This window comes from Pocillopora verrucosa, chromosome 1 (assembly GCF_036669915.1).
Source record: "Pocillopora verrucosa isolate sample1 chromosome 1, ASM3666991v2, whole genome shotgun sequence".
Classification (NCBI taxonomy): domain Eukaryota; kingdom Metazoa; phylum Cnidaria; class Anthozoa; order Scleractinia; family Pocilloporidae; genus Pocillopora; species Pocillopora verrucosa.
In genome coordinates this window covers 11,863,764-11,883,340 of record NC_089312.1, presented here as the reverse complement: position 1 = coordinate 11,883,340, position 19,577 = coordinate 11,863,764, and the positions used below count along the sequence as shown (strand labels likewise).

Genomic DNA, 19,577 nt, shown 5'->3' with positions numbered 1-19,577 from the left:
TTGCCTTTACATTGTATTAATTTTCCGCAGGATTAGGGCTTTGTCTTTAGTTTAGTTGACAACCTTGCGTAATATTTGACACTGACTTAAAATAGCATTGTTTTATTTTCAATTATCGGAAAAGCTAGAACTTTTAAGCAAAGACTTATCAGGCTCTTAGAAAGACGTTAGAACAATACGCACTTTAGGTTGTCAAGTTTCTACCTGTGTCTCGTCGAGAACGATGCAAATGTGTCAACAGTCATATTTATTACTTGATCAAATATTTTAACAAAACGTACGTACGGAAAGGGAGACATCTGCCGAAGAACACGAATAACAGAATTCTGAAAAACAGGATTTTGAGTTATTTAATCTTCTACGAAGGGCGTGCTCGGTGGATGAAAAAGAGGAGCTTCCAGATAATCTTTTGCTCGGTCTCTGAGATGGACCTGACTAGTTTTGCCGCGGTTTGCGATCGACATAAGTTGCTGTGAGAAATTGGATCAAGATCTCAGGTGCTTCAATTACTTTGGATAATAGAAAATACAGAGCAATAGCTGTCAACAGTGCTAGTCGAAGCTGAAATCCGTCCAAAGATATGCAGTCAATCCAAGCCTTGGAACTAAGACGGCTACACATGTTAGAAAAGGTATTCCGCAAAGACGAAAGCTTTAAGGAAAATTTTCAAACGGGGTGGGAAAATTTCAATGCTAAAGGTATTATTTCCACTAATTAATATTCCATAGGTTTAGTTCAGAAATTATGAGTCTTATCCTGTTTTGCATAGCGCTGATTTCCATCCAGTCCGCTCGACGCTTTTTGACCTGGCGTCCATAATTACTCACATGTCTGCGCGACCATGTATAGTGAAGATGTAAATCCTTCCGCCGTTTTGTCTGCACAGAGAATTGGAACATATATTTCTCATCAAGTGCTCTCTCCTTGACTAATTAAGAACTACTTTGTGGTTGCTTTCTGGCAAAAAATTATAATGTTTATCACGGCGACGAGCTTCACTTCTTTCCCACCTCCAACGAAAGAAACAAGCGATTTAAGGGCACGACCTTCCCTAAATAAACGAAAATTAATTAGTGGTTGACCACCTTTCAGCGGAAAAATAGGCAGAATGAATTCTTCGATGAAACATATTGATATTACATCGTAAGGCAACGTACTTCTTCCCAAGCAAGCTATTGTAATTTGTGGTCAAGTGATAAAAACACCAGCATCACACATTTATTGCCTTAAGAAATCCTACAAAATTAAGTATGTCTGGTGACTGGGTACATATTATCCCTTCAAGCTATAACAAATTACGCGTAAGCATTACTGTGTGTATGTAAAAATGTATATTTTTTCGTTTCTTTAAATCCGTCAATCAAAGATGCGGAAGTGAAAATCATTACCTGTAAGTATGGTGTCAATTGTGCTCCTTAGGGCTGTAGGGGAAAGTCAAACGACGTTGTTTCGTAAGCGTCTAAGTTTGAAACATCCATGACATGTGTAGAATCTTCAACTCCACAAGTACCCTGATCGTTTTCTTACCGTCCTTTAAGTTCTCGACAAAAGCGCCCGAGGCGCTCGTTAGAAAAGGGGGCGAGGGCACTTATTCCCTGAGTCGAGGGAAGAAGTGATCTGTCGCACTTAGTAATAATCGTCGCCAGGAGAGTATATTCTCTCGTCGTCGCTCTTTGTAATAAACTTTGTATAGATGGTTGGAGGACAAGTGGAACAATTGATAGCTGTCCTTTCCGTCCATAATAATAACAATAATGATAATAAATTATTAGCAGTATTATTATCGTTACCATCATTATCAATATTATTGACAATATTAAGAGCTATCATCGGGTTTACTGACCTTCCGATCATCTATACTTAGTTTATACCAAAGTGAGTCGATTATCACAGAGTGCGACAGAACAAGGAGGTGTTCATCGCACTGCTCCAAATTATGGGAAAATCAAAATAAACAATTAAAGTTTAAAAGGGTGTAAATCACCTTAACGTTGTGTTTTGAATGGGCGTAAAGATTGCGCGAGAAATCAATATTTTTATTGAGAAAGTTTTCGAGTAACTCCCCATCATGTTCTTTTCTGTTAAACATAACGACGATAGCTGTCAGGGAAATGAGGGCAAACAAGTCAATGGAATAACTCTTTTGTACTTTTTTGTTTTGTTTTCTAGTTTAAGAAATGGTGCTCAAATCATTGAACTTGTTGTTTTTTTGGTACCAAATGCAATATTTTAATTCACAATACAACTAACATGAAGGAAAAACGGCGAGTGCGGTACAACCTTCTACCGTCAGTGTATTTTAACATAAAAAAACCACCTTGATATCAAAGATCACAAACAGCTTGATTATCTGATTTAATTAGTTACTATCTGTCGATAAATTAGCTTTGGACCTTATGTTGGAATGTTAAATCCAATAGGATCATAGCAAAAATTACGGGCTGTTTTAAATTCTAACCTAAATCTTTCAATTAAAGTCAATTTAAAGTTCCTATAAAGGCTGATTACATTCGCGCTTTTTTACGAAAGTCAATATTCATATTTCATCCATAGGGTTCTAGTGAGTAGCAAAATCATAAGAATCTCAGTGGTAACGACTAACTCAACCAAGAGGTCTCTGCACCTTGTTTGAATAAGAAAATCGTGTAACCGAAACTGATTAAGTTTTGAATCTTCACGAGGGACGGTTACCGAGACTAGTCTCTAGGAATTAGAAGCCGGAGGAAATTTGCTTTGTCTAGCTCCAGTCTAGGAGAGAAGAGAATGGATCCCTTAAGAATGCAGCCTTAGACTACGGGGAAAAAACACACCAAAGGAAAAAAAAAATTAAAAAGCAGGAACATAGGCAATTTGGTTCATTTACGGTCCGGGTTCATTTACGGTCCGAGATCATTTCCGGAGCTTTAAAGTAATGATAACGTTATGAAGTTTTGAGTAGATAATGTATCTAATTAAGTTTATTCCATCTGTTTCTAAATTCATCATTGGAATTTAATGGTTTTAGCGCCAATCTGAATTCAGTATTTGATGGGATTTACTATGAACTAAAGACATCTCATGACGGTCGGTTAAAGAACCCTGGAAGTGTTTATAATTTTTGAGTGGCTAGACATGTTTCAACGTATATCTAATTAACATTCAGCGACTGATAGGAGGGATAAAGGTGGTCATCAACTGTTTTCTTTTTCACATTCAATATTGTGAATACACCAAAATAAATATCTTAAGGTCAACATCAGTACAAGCGGCCCATAGTTAGTGAGACCAGTTTTTTTTTTACAAACATCAATCAGTATTGTAGAAGGAGACACCCTGCGAATATTTTCGATCAAAATACTGTTTCGATCGCTTTGTAGCTTTTTTTTTGGGTATTAAGTTGGAGAGGAAGACTAAATTTTCCTTTTGAATAGCTGATATGAACACGATAAAAATGAATCAATCCTTTTTTTTTTTTGTAGGTAAGGACATCTGGATAAACAAACCGAAACACTTAAGTGACTTAACCTGATGACCCCTGTAAATAATTGTTACCAAGAAAGCTAAAGAACCACTTTGCTTCATGATTTTATCTAACGAGCTTCATCTGCTTTGCAATGAAAAGTTCGCCTCCAATTTCAAGGTAGGTTAATACGTGTCGTAAACTTGAAATCGAAAAAACCCTAATTGGCGTTTACTTTCAACACTAACAGTCCAAAACTTACAAGAACAATCCAATTATATTTTTGCTGCATACCACTATCGAAACAGCATAGTTGTTTATACTCCGCGAATTTAAAAAGGTAACTGGCGCACGCGATTATTTCTCGGGCTAAATTTTTGCAGTGAACGAAAACTGGTGTAAAGGTGTGTACTTTATCTATTTGTCTACCCTTTTCCTATAATATTTCGATGACAAATGACAGAAAAATTGCTCTTAAGCGCTTTTGTCGTAAATTTTAAATCGGAAAAAAACCCTGCCTGATTTGCGTTTACTTTCGACCCTAATACTGCTTACAAAACTAGTCTCGACTACGACTTCGTCAGTTGATCACCATACTGTATGGCGATCAACTGACGGGGTCGTATACCAAACTAGTTTGATAAATCGCGTTAACAATGATAATGGTCGAAAATGAACCGCGGCAAATCAGGCTTTTTCTTGAGTAAAGTGTGATGGAATTTATGATTTTTTTCAAACTATTTTTAAATCGGATAGAAAGGGAATGTATTTTAATGGTGGATGTGACAGTGCGATAGACGCCGTGGCTTGTCACCAAACAATTCTGCTGTCTTTCCTTCAATGTCGCAACACGTGGCAAAGTATAAATAATGTGCCGTCTATATAAAAATAGTAAGTAGCTGCTCAAAAATTGGCACGTTGAACCCATGAGTCGAAAGGGTAAGGATCTAGATCCCAGGGCTGAGCATTTAAATAGAAAACAAACTCAATGATCCCCGAGTGCTAGAGGCTACTCCAATTTAGGTGTTTTGATATTCCTCTCACCGTGTATATGTTAAGCACAGATGAACAGAACGATGGGTTCCTCAGGATTGTAAAAATGTGAAACATGTCGGAGTTGACTATGTTTGAGAAGAAAGGTCTATGAAGATTTAAGAATCAATGCACTGGTAATTAATTTGGATATACTTTCAAAAGGAACGTTAGTTGTTCAGGTCGTAGTTAAAAATAAATGAACGTATTATCGTTTGTCTCACAATATAAAAGGTCACTATTCATTCTAGATCGTCCTAGATCGATTATCATATTGCCAGTCTGAATCTTCGACAACGAATTATATCGAATGATACCGTGGCATGTCGTTTGGCTATTATCGGTGCAGTTTCATTATTATATATATGGCCAGCTAATGAACTTTCTCTTACAAGCCATTTATAGACGACTTTGTTCTATTTAGGTTATGGTAAGAACGTTTCCTCCTTCATAACGGTGCGTCCTTAAAACGCTCCGTTGTGAGTTTTAGAAAGCAGTAAATGTGTGCCTTTTATATGTTTTTTCACTCTCTCATTTATTGCTATATCCATTTATTGTTATATCCATCGATTTAAATTCCCCTTTTTGACAAGGGATCGTAAAGACGGCGCCGTTCTACTGGGCTTCGTTTCACTTGGCTATTGAGGCCGTGCTCAGTGTGACCGGATTGTTTTCGCTGCAAACGTTAGGATACTCAAACAACTAGAACCCAGACTCTTGTAGGCAGTCGCAGCAAAGAGTCTCTGACTCACCTACAATAGCACGTGAAATCAGTTTAAATTCTGTGGGGCGTCTTTTTCGGTTGCTGAATTTCGTCAGGTATCCTTGGTGAGGAAGATCCATCAGGAAAAAGTACCGCCGATAGATGTTTCCTAATTTTAGAGATTTCTGATGGTTATTCATAAGGTTTTATTCTGATTATGTAAATACTGATCAACACAACTTTTTCTTATTGAGAGTAATTTGGATCGTAGACGAAGTATTGATCGCTGTGCCTAAATTTCCTATACAGACTGGTGGCACAAGATAAACTTTAGAGAAATTACATACAGTTTCGAGAAAGATAACGTGTGGTTTTTGTCAACAATAGTAGAGTGTTTACTGTTTAGATGTCGCCTTAGGAAGTCAACACTATATCAGTCTAAGGTGGTTAAAGTGTCTCAGCTGGCTTTACGTATACAGATCAAAGCTTTGTAGGGTACGGTCGCGATTGTGGGGGAGGTTGCGATTTAAAAAGGTTGAAATAAGAGTAAAGGTGTAAACTTTCAGCCGGGAAATAGAAGAGTTGCCAATGTAGAGAGGTGGCTGTTAGATTGCGCTGCTTTTGCCAAAACTGGCCTTAGAGTTCAATGCACAATTACTTTATCTGCATATTGAGCAAAATTTACTTTGAAGAAGGTAATAAAATTCCATTAGCGAGAGTAATCTATAGAAAATGCGTAGGTCGATACCTGTGACCTTTTTGAGCGTGCAACACCGTCGCTGTTCTTGTTTTTCGTCAAAATACTTCGATTGTACCATGGTTCTCTGCAACCAACATTTGTGTTTATGAAGTTTGGCGCGTGCTGATGTCTGGGAAAGTCCGCGCTGAACAAAATAATTGTGCAATTGAATGCGAAACTGAAAGTTGAAACTGATTGTTATCAATTCACTAGGAAAACATTTCCAATGTCAAAGACAGTTTACCGAAGAGTCGCCAGATTACACACTTTCTACCTGAAGAATATGGAGAAAGACATCTGAGAATATAATGATTACCTGTTTACTCAACCAGAGAAAAGCATTCCAATGAAATTGTAACTCGTTTATGTAAATAATACGTCACTTCCTGATTGCAGCTCCCCGCTCTTTGGAGTATTTATCTTCATTACTATCTGTTTTCAGAGCACACCTAAGCACTAATTTCGTTGTTTACTCTGAATAATGGAATGGGCACGAGAACGTTTCTACAATGTTAAAAGCGTGAAACGTTGTTATCATGAACGACATCTTGGGTTTTCTATCAGGTAAGAAAGCTTCATCAGTACGAGTCACGCTACCCTTTATTCGGCGGAAAGGCATGCCCAACCAACACAAACTTCATCTGGTGTTTTAAGCATAACTCTCACCTCTAACAAAAGTAACATAGATGGCACATTACTTTTACTTTAACCCTTGGATGTCTTCCACTTGACAGTTATCCGTAGTCCATTGTTTTGAACTTGACAAGCTTCGTAGCACTTTAGCAAAAATTGAACATTAACGGATTACAGATGACAGTGTGAAACGCCGTCGGCCACTTCTTCCATCAAACAAAAAGCCGAATTATTTGTAGCTTAGGAGTACATTTGGCTTTAAGAAAAATGGTTACCAATCAAACCCAAAATAGGTTAGTTGTGATGTTGTTGGTCCGCTTTCAAGACTATTTGCAGCCTATTCGCACGTATGCGAGCCGAAGAAATAAAATAAGGCGTTTTCACATTCTTTTCCGATGAAGACAAACATTTGGAAGCTCCAGATGGAAAACAAATTTGCCAAAATACACTCGAATCTCCTAAGAATGGCGACGACTGAAAAGAGTTCGAAGTCACAAGGTAAATTGCAGTAGGAAATTGTTTCCTCGGTTTAATTTGAAAAATATTTTGCCAGGCCTGGCGAATACATTTTAAAGATGCTTTTATGTCAGTTTTCGTCAACATCGACAACTCTCGGAATGTTGAAAGCTATGGCTGCTATGGATTCACGACTTCGGCGGGATGAATTTATCACCATGTAGAAGGCATAGGACGAGCTAGAAGTGGAACCCGAATCTTCTTACTCAATTTGCTAACTTCAAATGAAGCCTTCCAAATTGATCATGACGTAGAGAATGGTTCGGCCGATGACTTTATTCTATTCAGGACATGTCATTGGAGAGTAGGTTAAATTGTAAGTTTGTTACTTGGTGCCTCCACGCTTTAGTTTCCGTGACAGCAACTAACTTGTTTATCTCAAATTTTGGATTGCCAAAAGAAAACTCATTTATGTTTTATTTTGCTCAGCATCAGCCCGTGCATATTTTTTTGTTTCAAGAAAGGAATTTATTGTCCAATTATATTTTTGCTTCATACCACCCTCGAAATAGCGTAGTTGTTTATACTCCGCGAATTCAAAAAGGTAACTGGCACACGCGATTGTTTCTCAGGCTAAATTCTTACAGTGGACGAAAACTATTGTAATGGTAGGCTATTTATTTACTTTTCTACCCTTTTCGTATAATTTCTCGATGACAAATGACAGAAAAATTTCTTGTAAGCGCTTTAGAAAATAGTCAATAACAGCGCCCTAAAATCCACAGCTCATGCTAAAGAACATTTATCATACCTTGCCCGGCTTAAACTGACTGTTTTCTTAATTAAAATTATTGTGAGTGGGATATGATTCAAGGGAAAGTTTTCTGAAATGTTGTCGATTCTACAATAGTGAGTAAACTTGGCAAAATGAAATGCTACACGAAAGTTAGGTTAAAAACATGTAGGGATACCCATTGTTAACTAATATAGCCACAGCTTTTCGTCATTTTCACGATTCTTGGATCAGTACTTGCATTCTTTTCTTTTAGATTGATTTTTATGCTGGTTTTTCTAGGTCATTGTTACAATCTTTTACTGTCATTATTTAAGATACTGATCGGCAGACTGCGCTGTAACACACTTATTCTTATGCACTTATAATGTTCAAACATGTCAACATAAAATTAGCTTTGAATGTAATTACCCAGGGCCTTGTCTGCACTGTGAATGTACTGAAGAGCAAGCTATATCATGTGCTATTTGCTCAAAAGATTTCTTCCAGCTTTGGACAGTTCTCTATGACTGTCATCTGTCATCTATCATTTATCCTCCCTTCACTCTTTTCTTTAAGTTGTCGGCAGAGTGAGATATAATTAACAACTGTTTAGTCGCATGCGGAGAGGTCACATGCCGCACAGCTTAGATAACAAGGTTTCTTTAAGAGTCAAAATGATAGTGACTTTTTCAATGTTGAGTGGGTATCCCTTGCATAGTGTCTAAACATGCAAAAAGTATCGTGGATGCATCAACAACAAAAAAATAAATCATATAATTTTCGGATGTGAAATGCAGCACTTGGTATTGTGTATAAAAAATTTCGTCTTGAGAACGGTAAGACACAAAGTTATAACTGCCAGAAGTTATCCTGAAATGCGACATTGCGAGACTGTTCAATTGACTTTCTTGACAATTGCTCTCGAAATAAGTAGGATTGTGTCAGCCAAACAAGTGTGGAAGCATATCTGCCATATGAGTAGTTCAGCTGCTTTCCCTTAGGTTTAAAACGACCTTTTAAAAAGCCATGTCGGCGAAACTCTGTCAAATATAAATAGGGTCGAAAACCTGGATAACAAAGTTTATAGCAATCATTCTCAACACCAGAGTTGCCATACATTCCACGTATAGTTGAAGTATGCGCACACTTATGTTCAATCTTGGTCAATAACGCATATATATGTTGCCTGTGAAGGGTCTCAGAACCCCCGCCTTCATCTAAATAACAACAAGCCAATGAGCCAATGGATCGTGAAGGAGTCATTTGAGGCTATTGGGTGTACCGTAGTTCGTAAGTTGCAAAATCGTCTTGAGAATTTGATGTATTGTTAAGGGAAAATCCTCAAGGTTGTATGATATTCTCTTCTCGCCACTGTTCGAACTCGATCAAAATCGGTTCTGGTGTTTGTTATTAATAATGAACGATGTATCCGTCAAATATAGGAAGAAGTTTACTTTATCACATTCCTTATAAACACAGCGGTATAACAGCTATAAACTAATTTGAAGATTAGACAGCCAATCCGCTTTGATTGCTACGCAGAAGAAGAAACAAACGGGTTCAACTTAAAACATTCAATTCATAGACAAGTTGCGCGAAAATATGATATCTTCTTGCTTCTTTTTTCCAGGCTCTTTCCTATTTTAATTCATGAACAGCAATGTGCTACAGACTCTTCGGGCGTCCGCGGTCTCGCAATTTCTCTAGCAAAAAAATTATATAACGCGAGGCCTGATTTGTATCGTTCTTTTCCTCCTTGCTTCGTGTTTGTCGATTTCGTTCCTCGCTCTTTGGTTGCAATCTAGCACTCTTCATTTGTACGAAATATAGGACCATACAGCCAATCTGTACGAGCGGTCACCCACGGGGAAAGACCGAGTGACCGCTAAATACGGGTTGACTGCTTCGTGCAGGTTTCAAGATGGGGAATAAAAACACCACAATTTATCTCATAATTGACTTCTTAATGTACAAAACTCGCTCGGGAGATGATGGATTCAAATTTACCTGACTGATCACTGTCGATTTTTTCTTACTTTAAGTACGTTGAATACAGGCGAAAGCAATAAAAACAGGCCGTTGGGACTCGGTGAAGAGTGACCACGACCGCCTAATAGAGGTTAAAATTATATTAATTAGGGGAGTTTTCGGGACTTCGACAAACGACCGTTTAATACACCGTGACCGCTTAATACAGGTTCGAGTGTATGAAAGCGAAGGACGAGGAACAAGGAACGGGAAGCGGAATACTGAAAACAGGAAACGAGAAACGACGAACGGGAAACATAAAACGGAAAATGAAGAAAGAAGAGACCGAAAAACGGTAAACGAAAAACTCGACCGGGCGACTCAAGCTCGATTGTTTGTCTTAAATGATGATATCATTCGTAACGAACAGAACTCGTGTCTGATAGAACACCTTCCGGTTTCACAGATGGATATTACGAGGAGAAATTTTTAGATTTTTCTGGTCGATAACAATTGCCCTCAACGTTGCACCTACACCACTACACCTACTCTTCAACAAAATTGAAGAAGCCTTCCCTCTAATTGCGCTGTTCCCGATGCACTGATGTAACCCACAACATTTTGAGTCTCGTCTCTCTCAATCACAATCTGAACCAAAGATGATTTTTAAAAGGACAAGGATGAACTTTGACGGACATGAATAAGTACGGCCGTAATTAAGGATGGGAATATATGGCAATAGAAGTATTTAAAGGAAAGCCATCGATAGAAATTTTCTACCTGCGATGACCGTTTTTTTTTTATTTTTTTCCATTTTTTTGTATCAACACTCATCATGTGATGTGTTATCCTTCTATAGGGATCAAACCTTGGCTCAGTGAGATGTCCATCGGTAACCCTAACTCTAACTCTTAGCCTAAACCGAAAGCAACAATTCCTTACATTAAAACTAACATGTTAGTGATAGCTTAATTTTAACTCTTCATTTCGAATGATTTATTCCCGCTACCTTGGCTTTTCAGATTAAATCTGTTTTTTTAAATGTTTGGGTTATTAGGTGCTATCAGCTTTGCATAACAATATGCGAGACGCAGGGGATGAAAAAAATTTTCTTCACCTTATTTCCTGACTAAGATGTTGACAAACTTTGATTTCCATTATTGTAGGGCAGTTATGGTTAATTTACAGCACAATCACTGTCGCACCTTAATTTAATTGTTAATTTTGTCCATTTTGATGTTCGTCTTCGGCAGTCTACTGGTAAACAAGTTTAGTTTTTGAAGCTCATAACGCTCCTCCTGGAAACTCTCTCGAAGCTGAGAAAAACCCTACACTGATGATTAGCCAAAACCTTCTTTACTTGCTGTATAAAAGTAAACCCTTTCAATAATTTTATCTCTTTCAGTACAAAAAGCAATGAGAGTTTTTATTGTTTTGACTGCTTCATTTTAAAATTTGTTTGCCGGTACACAACAAGCAGCTGTTAGCTAGTAATCGATTACTGAAAGAAATCTATTTGGTCAATCGGTGTAGCCATTAAAAGCTTAAAACTTTTAAACGGTTGTCGGCTTTAAATGCTTGATCAAACAAATGTTATCAGAGATGCAATTAGATTTGAACAAATGCAACATTTCGACACCTTGTGAAATCGTCATCCTCCTCTGAGTTTACTTAAAAGTTTTATTTTGTCACCACTTGCTCATAAATTAGAATTCTTTGCAAATCGATGTTAATAATTGAAGGGTTAAATTAAGCGCTTCGTTCAATTCTGCACTTTGTTTATTTATTCTTATTTCTAAGTCGACTTTCCTGATTTTACGCCTCTCGCGTCTCGAGAAAAACTCTTTATTTCAGCAAACGGTTTGCCAGTCATGCGTCTTAGCATATTAAATAAGAGTTATCATAGGTAAATTGATTTTTTCGATTTTTTAATTTGTCGCCAAATTCTAACTTCCTTTTGTCTTATTAGATATCACAAATAATTAAAACGTATATGTAAAGAATCAACGAGTTATCTTCCCTTTTTCATATTCGTTTATGATTTTACATAATGCAATGCTCAGAATTCACTGACGACAAATCCATTGTTTCTTTCCATGAACATGCTGCAAGGAATTTCCAGGCTTTCTTTCAAAACTTGAATCAAGTGCAAGGTACTTAAATGTTTACAGTTACTGAATATTACCTGAATCAACGATAGATTTTAGAGGGGATAATTGGATGTAAGCATCACTGCTGAAATATTATTTGTCATGTGAGTATTGCTGGCCTTTGCTACAAGATCCCGACTGAATACAGTCCAAGAACAGTCAAAAACAAAAAAAATTGTGTCTTATTGCGCGTACATATTATAACTCAAATACAGAGACCTTTAAAAAGTAAACAAGGCTTGTGATAGCCACGCTCGGACATTTGTCAAGACGACTTTTGAGGTATTTATTGTGTAAAGAATGACAACATGGAAATTACCCGGCGACACATCTAGTCTACGAAACTTCTCGGGTACACCATAAATGAACTCGGAAATCATAATAGCTAAGAGGATTCATCATGGACAATTACTAGACTTTGAAGAAACATTTAAATAAAGAGCATTTGGTACAGGCTTGAGAAATAAACTAATTCGCACCCCCACGTTAAACCATCGTCACGACCAATAAGCATCCGATAACGAAAATTAGGTTAAATTTCTTAGCGATCAAATTTACATATTTTCCCAGCTGCCTGTGATTACCTCGTACCTTTAAATCAATCTCTAGTACTATATTTTGCTAAAACAATAGCAGAGAACTTCAAATCATTGTAGGAATTTTAGAGAAGGGCAAATGTGACCGATTTATGAAATCAACCTTTTTTAGAACTGAAGGTGAGGCAATCATACATGGTTTTGAAATACAAGAAGGAACTTAAAGCTCAACATATTTTTAGATTTCCTTTCCAAATCAGATAAGGTACCTTTTTTAGATAATTATATTCGTTCGTAACTAAGACGAACGTATCATCGTAAGCTTTTCCTCTGAAAAGACGAAAACCTTTTCTGCACGTTCTTCTAGGGAAAATGAAGCTGCTTTTTAGCATTCGAATTCTACTAATTTTTTTGTAACTTTGTCTTCGTCTTTTTTTCGCGTATAGCTTATGGGCTTAGAGATTTGACAGTCTTCGTGTTTGCTTCAACCTTTTTGGTTTGTATTCAGCAGTTGGTGTATATTTGCATTTTAACAATGGCATTAATTATTCTGTTTAAGCTCTTGTCGGCTAAGTACAAAACGAACTTTCTGAAAATCCAGATGAGGAGATGTGCGTTTAAAGATTTTGCCATGGCTAACGGGCAAATTTATTCCCCGAATACATTCGATGAGGGTTAATATTTTGTAGTGGGAGAAATTTCCCCGTCATAAAACTTCAGTGAAGATCAAAATTATCTCTTTTTTATATCAACAGCTCCAACTGATTTACTTTGGGCAGGCTGCATAATACTCTTTCCTCTTGACAAATCTCACATGCTTTATTGTTACACATCGATCTAGTGATATACTAAGGAGAGGAATTTTGACATTCACTGGAAAGTTTTAATTTCTCAGAGAAGGCACCGTTTAGGGTAATGGAATATAGGTTAATCAAAAATGAAAAATGCTTGCCTAATATGGCACTAAACCAATAGGTCAATTAACTGTTTTCTACTTTTGAAATAATCTTCTCCATACTGTAATTGTTACCCTTCCCATAGGATAATCGATTGAATCGTTAATAAGCCACGGAACTGAAGAAAATCAAATTCATTTTGCTAAAAACGATCAATTCAGTTACTAGAAAGTGTGAATTGCATTAAAACATTTCTACTGTTCTACCATGTACCAAAAGAAAATAATGAGGTATAATGTGTGCGTCAAAGACGCTTTCTCATGAAAAAAACTTTACCAAGGTGACTTTATGTCGGTGACTGATTTCATCCAAGGAAAGAAAAACCATTCAAATCCATACGTGGTGACAAGAGACCAAAGTTCTGTTTTGACTCTAAATCGGTGTTTAGAGCACTGAGATCGAACGCAAAACAAAAGGTGAGAAAAAAACAATTTCGAAAGGAGCCTGTCCATAAATGCTAATGTAAATTTGCCTACTCTAAGAAAACAATTGGCAGGTGGCTGCATAACTTAAGTGACGGAGGAAAGAAGGGCAACTTTCAATTTCGTAGTCGAATATATTAAAGGAAAATAGAATTCAAAGCATGTTTACACTTTTGTTTTGACTTCTTTTTTCTAATTAATTTCCTCTTCCTTTTTTGATTCTTTATTCACCAAATTTAAGTCATTCACTATCGTAATTTCCATAGCTTTTGGGGTTTAAAGTAACTATTTTCTGCATCTAGTCTCAGTTTTAACCATTGCTGACATAATCTTACTTACAGATTTGTACCACAGAATCTTTAAACATGGGATGTCCCTTTCTGATACTCGTAAAACAATTTTTCGATTCCTCTAAGAGTTTTTATATTCAATCGGTATTTTACCTCCTCAGAATATTACAAATTGTATTTCCATATCCTGAAGCAATTTCTATTCTTAATTATGGCTGCACGTTTTTATTGGGTGTAGCTAATTCAGCCACTTCTCGCTAATTTTACAAACTCCTGCTGAATTGGTCTAATAAGGCAATCTCGAAACACTATGGTTACAAAAAGAAGCTATTGTGATCAAATTAATACTTAAAAGAGCAGCATTTTGCGGCTTACACCCTGGTAGAGATGTGATATTGTCAAACATTATTATCCATTTTCTAAAGCTTTCGCTAATCTTTGTTACGAAAAGGTAGAGTCCTGGATAATCCCCCTGTTGTGCAAGTCGGCAAGAAAATGGTTATTTGCAAAATGATCGACTAAACTTACTGGAAAAACCTCCGGTTGAAGAGAATTTCCATAATTCATAAAAGCGACTAATTTAATATTGTAAACATTGACAGATCGAATTCTTAGCGATGTTTTATTTGAACAAGGGACTTGATGGTAATCGACAAAAAAAATAGTCGGAACATGACAGGAAAAGCAACCCTACACGAGACTAAGATATATACTCCACTAATGCTTCTAACATAAATGTGCTCTTTGCAGTTGAATAACTTTGCCGCTCTGACTAATTCGAGGAAACCTAATAATTATGAGTCTTTTTAGGGATTCCGAACAAAAACACCGGAACCAATTTACGATGTCTAAGAGTCATTTTCTTCAAACCCTGTCAAACTTGTTTCAGCGTTGTTTCTCCAATTTTTACCCCATATCTGTGCATTTACTGAATAAAATGCGAACACGTGAAATCTTCTCAGGAACGAAAACCACTATGTTCGCTGACAACACGCGCTGTTTTGATAAGCCTTTAATAATCTGCTGTCTTTCATTTTAAGTCCAGATTAATGTATGCGCTGATCGCCAATTCGAAACAAAACTCTTCGAATGAATTACCCACACCGCCCGCGCGCAAATGAAATAAATTCGTGTGGAATTTTTGACGCAGTGAAGTCGCTGTTTCGAAAGCCTAAACGTTCTCAACTTGTTAGGCAACCCATGTCGCTCTTTCAAAGAGAGGCAGTAACGACGGGAGCATGAAATTCTGTTCAGTGAAGGTATTTTGCTTGTATTTATTTAGAATCGCAAACATCTGTCTGTTACGAATGCAGTGAATGTTTTGCCGCTGAGATAAAATTACTTTACTTGTTATAGTTTTACCAATAGAGTATCACTCAAGTTATTCGCAACAACCCGTTTACGGTACATAGATTTTTGATAAGTTAGCTTAGGGAAACCTCGCTTCTCTAACTAGTCATCAAATGAGTTATTTATGTGACCGAACAGAGTTTCAATACGATGGATATCTTCTCTGCGCGATCAAAATAGTAACCGTGACAACTTCAGTCTTTTGACTTCTCACAGATTTTGTCATTTGCGGTGTGGCAGAATTTTAGCAAAAGTTCATTGCCAAAAGGTTGAGCGGTCGCGTTACGTGAACGACTGTTCATGCAAGTAAAGTTTACATTCTTACATGTTTGTTTTCTTTTCGGTGAGTAAATGTTGAAGATTTGGTATTGGCAAAAGACACACGAATTTTTAAACACACGAAACTACTCATCCTTTTAAAATCAGGTAATTTATATTCTCTTTAGTGAGTTTCATGAATCAAATGTACCCTAACAAGACGAAGATTGGTGTCTTACTTGTAATAAATTTAGCGGAATACATAAGGCGCGTTTGTTGAACACAGTTAATGAAATATGCTTCCCTCATTAACAATGCTAGCAGGGGGTTTTGACGTCGTTGCGGTAAAAAAGTGTTATTGCTATCTTTTTTATTACATTTTTTGTGACTTAAATGTAAGAACCAGAGAGGAACACTCATGCAAATTTGTAGACTTTGTAAAAAGACCATATTTCAAATATATCTTTTTACTGCCCCGCTTTGTGCTGTCTTTACCATTTTTGTCTCTGTCGTTTCCATCAATCACAATCTTTTCTTTTTTCAGCTTCTCAGAGCGTGACACAATGAACAACTCAACCGACGTAGGATTCGTGTTTAACACAAGCGAGGGAAATATCGTTGCAGCATTCTTCGTCGCCCTTCTGATGCTGTTGACATTAGTGGGAAATACCATGGTGTGCGCCTGCTTTTACTATTATCGTGATCTCAGAACAATTTGCAATTACTTTATCATCAGTTTAAGTGCAGCAGATATCCTAGTGGCGCTATTGGCGATGCCTTTCTGGCTTGTGTTGCAATTAACTGATATGGATGAAAAATCCAGAAGCGTTTTCTCAGGAGAGTTGTATAGTTTCTGGGCAAGTATTGACATCCTTGTTGGGTCAGCGTCCATTATGAATCTTGTGGCTGTAAGCTTTGATCGTCACCTAGCTATAACTGCGCCATTTTCGTATAGCGAATCGCTGACTTCGCTAAGAGCTATTATCATGATAGTTGCGTTGTGGGTATTCTCTATCTTGCTCTGCGGTCTGCATGTCCCTTCGGTCAAAATGGCGAAAATGCGTTCTGCATATCAAATTGGTCTCGTGGTGGTGAGTTTCATTGTCCCTCTGTTTCTTATGTTCGTCATGTACATGAAAATATACTTTGTGGCAAGAAATCAAGCGCTCCGCATTGGTCGAAACTACGCCAGGGATATCAAAGCAACCAAGACGATAGCGATTGTCATTGGAGCGTTTGTTGTGTGCTGGATGCCCTTCTTCGCAATAATTACTTTGTATGCTCTAAAGCCTGATTATAAAGTTAACATCGAAGCTTACAAGGCAATCAAATGGTTGGAATACCTTAACTCGTTCTTGAACCCAATCATTTACACCTGTTTGAACCGCACCTATCGCCGCGCCTTCAGGAAACTATTGCTTCGTCCGTCTTGTTGTACAGGCCGTGGATCATCCGAGCGTCTCAACTGTGTTCAGTCAACCCATACTTCGTTCCACATGACGAAAGCGGAGTCTCTTTCTCACAGTTCGTCTTCAGTCTCTGAGAATGGGAATGTTTGTATTCAAAGAAGCACCAAAATGGAGGGCACGAGAGTCTAAAATTCTGCTCTCTGTAAGACAAAAAATTCCCTATAGCATTAATTTTGATTCATGGAATGCCATATAACATTCATTTTGAAATCACTGATGATCCGGCTGATATCTGATTGGTTCTCAGCATTGCGATTTATTTACGAATTGCTCTATTTCTTGCTATAAATCGCATCTTTTTCCACTGAAACATTACTACCAATCAGATTTTAAGGCTTGTTAAAAGTAACCAATCAAAGTTAGGAAAATAAAAGACGAAGAAGTCATCGTGTGGCGAATTTTGCAGCTTTTGTCTCCAACACTTTTCCTACTATTTCAGTAGAAAGGAATGAATATAATTGTGAATCAAATTTTCCGATTTCAAAATGTATGTAATAAAGTAGTAACTGAAGTTCGTGTTGTGCAATTTTGGTTGAAATCACATTTGTGATTTCAAATCGAACTCTTGCTGCGCGCTCGATCGATTTTTAAATCATGTATATTGTTTTAGTCCAAATTGCACTCCACTCAGTTCAATCACCGTTATTTATCTCAAGCGTATCATGCGACCACGTAACGAAGACGAAAGGTAGTTAAACTGTCTGAGGTGGCCCCATGTGCAGCCATGGCAAGCCAATTTTAAAATGCACGTTGTTTCTGCGAAGTAAATCCCGCCACTTCTACATCATCTCCCTGAAGTCTACTTTTGAACAAATGAATCGAATTTAATAGAACAAATGAAAATACAGGGGAGGAAACGATAAGCAGCTTCCTAAGTGCGTTCATATTCAGCAGTTAATCAAAATATGTAGCTCAAAGCATCACTAGCTTCTGCATTGTCTTAGTGTAGCTAAAAAGCGTGTTAAAAAAATAGAAAGAGCGTCTTCAACGATTGAGTAGAGCCAGACCTCCACCAGTTAATGTAAGTGAGTGAGGTGCCCAACGGCCTAAATTGTTTACAACATATATACTACAGGATTTAATGGATATAATAATGACCAATTTAACGGTAAAAATTTGGAATTTATCGGTGTAGGGTATTTTCTTTATTTTATTCTATATATCACTCTATGCATATTCTATATATTATGTATATATTATTCTAAATTATATATATATATCCAGTTAATGTAAATACTATGCTTATTGAGTCGATTATAACTAGCTAAGCTTAAATATAACAAATACAATTTACATGCCATAATGTGAAGACTATATACGGCTACTAATATGGCATATTTCTATAGCATTGAAAAGAACTAAAGATTGTACAATGACGCTAGAGGGAAGTGATAGAGCAGATTTGTCTCACCTGCAAAACAAAAAACCCACTGCATCCCACATATTTTTGAGTAAGTTGTTCCACAACAGAAAGATGATTCCAGAATGTAATGAATAATTGTCACTCAACCAATAATTCAATGATAACAAAATCTCATAATAACAATAATAATGATGATAATGGTGATAACAATAGTAACAGTAGTGATGATTTATGTGGGCTTGCTTAAGACCAGTACTGTTCCTCTATTGGTCTATCCTTTAGGATCCAGTAATGATTAAACTATGCTTCTTTTAATTTTGCCTGTTAATTATAAATATTTTGTTATTTCATCACAATTCCATTTTCGAGAATCAGCGATGTAGGATGTGGTGTATTCATGTAGTGGAGACACACAATCTTTATTTGCTTTCTATATTCTGTCTTCATTGATCGATCCAACTATCAAATGAGCTGGTACAATAATGTTACTTCATTAAAGTACTTTTTACATCATCCAGTAGTCCCACAGTGATATCACATCTTGGGAAATGTTTAAAGAATCATAAGGAATATAGTTAATGCAATCACAAGCTACGAAATCAAACTATGGTTACTTCAATAGTAAACAAAATTGTCACAATCCCTCTTTGATTTAAGTACTCTTCTTGACCTTGTGGTGATAACCTGTTTACTCTGAGAGGCTTGCTCCACAATCCTGCCAGGGTCCATCATCCACTGAAAGGGTTCGCTCGCGTCGCTGAGACCGAAAGGAGGTCTCTTAAATCTGTAACAAGCACGAGGCGCAATGAACGTGGTGATATAACGTCATTCTTCAGCTGGCGGTAGCTGAAGCTATAGGCGTACAAGGCTTAATTTCCCAGAAAAACCCCAAAGCCTTGTACGCATACTGCAATTCGCTTGTCCTTAATCTCGTTATCGTAAAGGCATGCAGCTTGCCATTAGTTCGCAACATGGCTGGCACAATTACAGATTGCGCAAACATTTTAATCATTCCCCTGAGCGGCAAGAGGTGCTTGG

General features: G+C 37.1%; 1 protein-coding gene across 9 annotated transcripts; it reads left to right on the top strand.

Annotated features, from left to right (window-relative positions):
* The first annotated feature begins 366 nt into the window (after window positions 1-366).
* LOC131772584 (histamine H2 receptor-like) lies at window positions 367-18,854 on the top strand. Of its 9 annotated transcripts, none has more exons than XM_059088522.2 (3): window positions 367-631; window positions 3,459-3,619; window positions 16,252-18,854. In XM_059088522.2, exons 2-3 carry the CDS (start codon window positions 3,594-3,596, stop codon window positions 17,303-17,305), a joined length of 1,080 nt encoding a protein of 359 aa, XP_058944505.1. In that variant the 5' UTR covers window positions 367-631; window positions 3,459-3,593; the 3' UTR covers window positions 17,306-18,854. The 9 variants fall into 9 exon arrangements, with proteins under 9 accessions (XP_058944505.1, XP_058944507.1, XP_058944511.1 ...); XM_066160898.1 differs by lacking the exons at window positions 367-631; window positions 3,459-3,619 and adding exons at window positions 6,426-6,477; window positions 12,878-12,927; XM_059088525.2 differs by lacking the exons at window positions 367-631; window positions 3,459-3,619 and adding exons at window positions 12,537-12,611; window positions 12,878-12,927.
* Window positions 18,855-19,577: the final 723 nt, after the last annotated feature.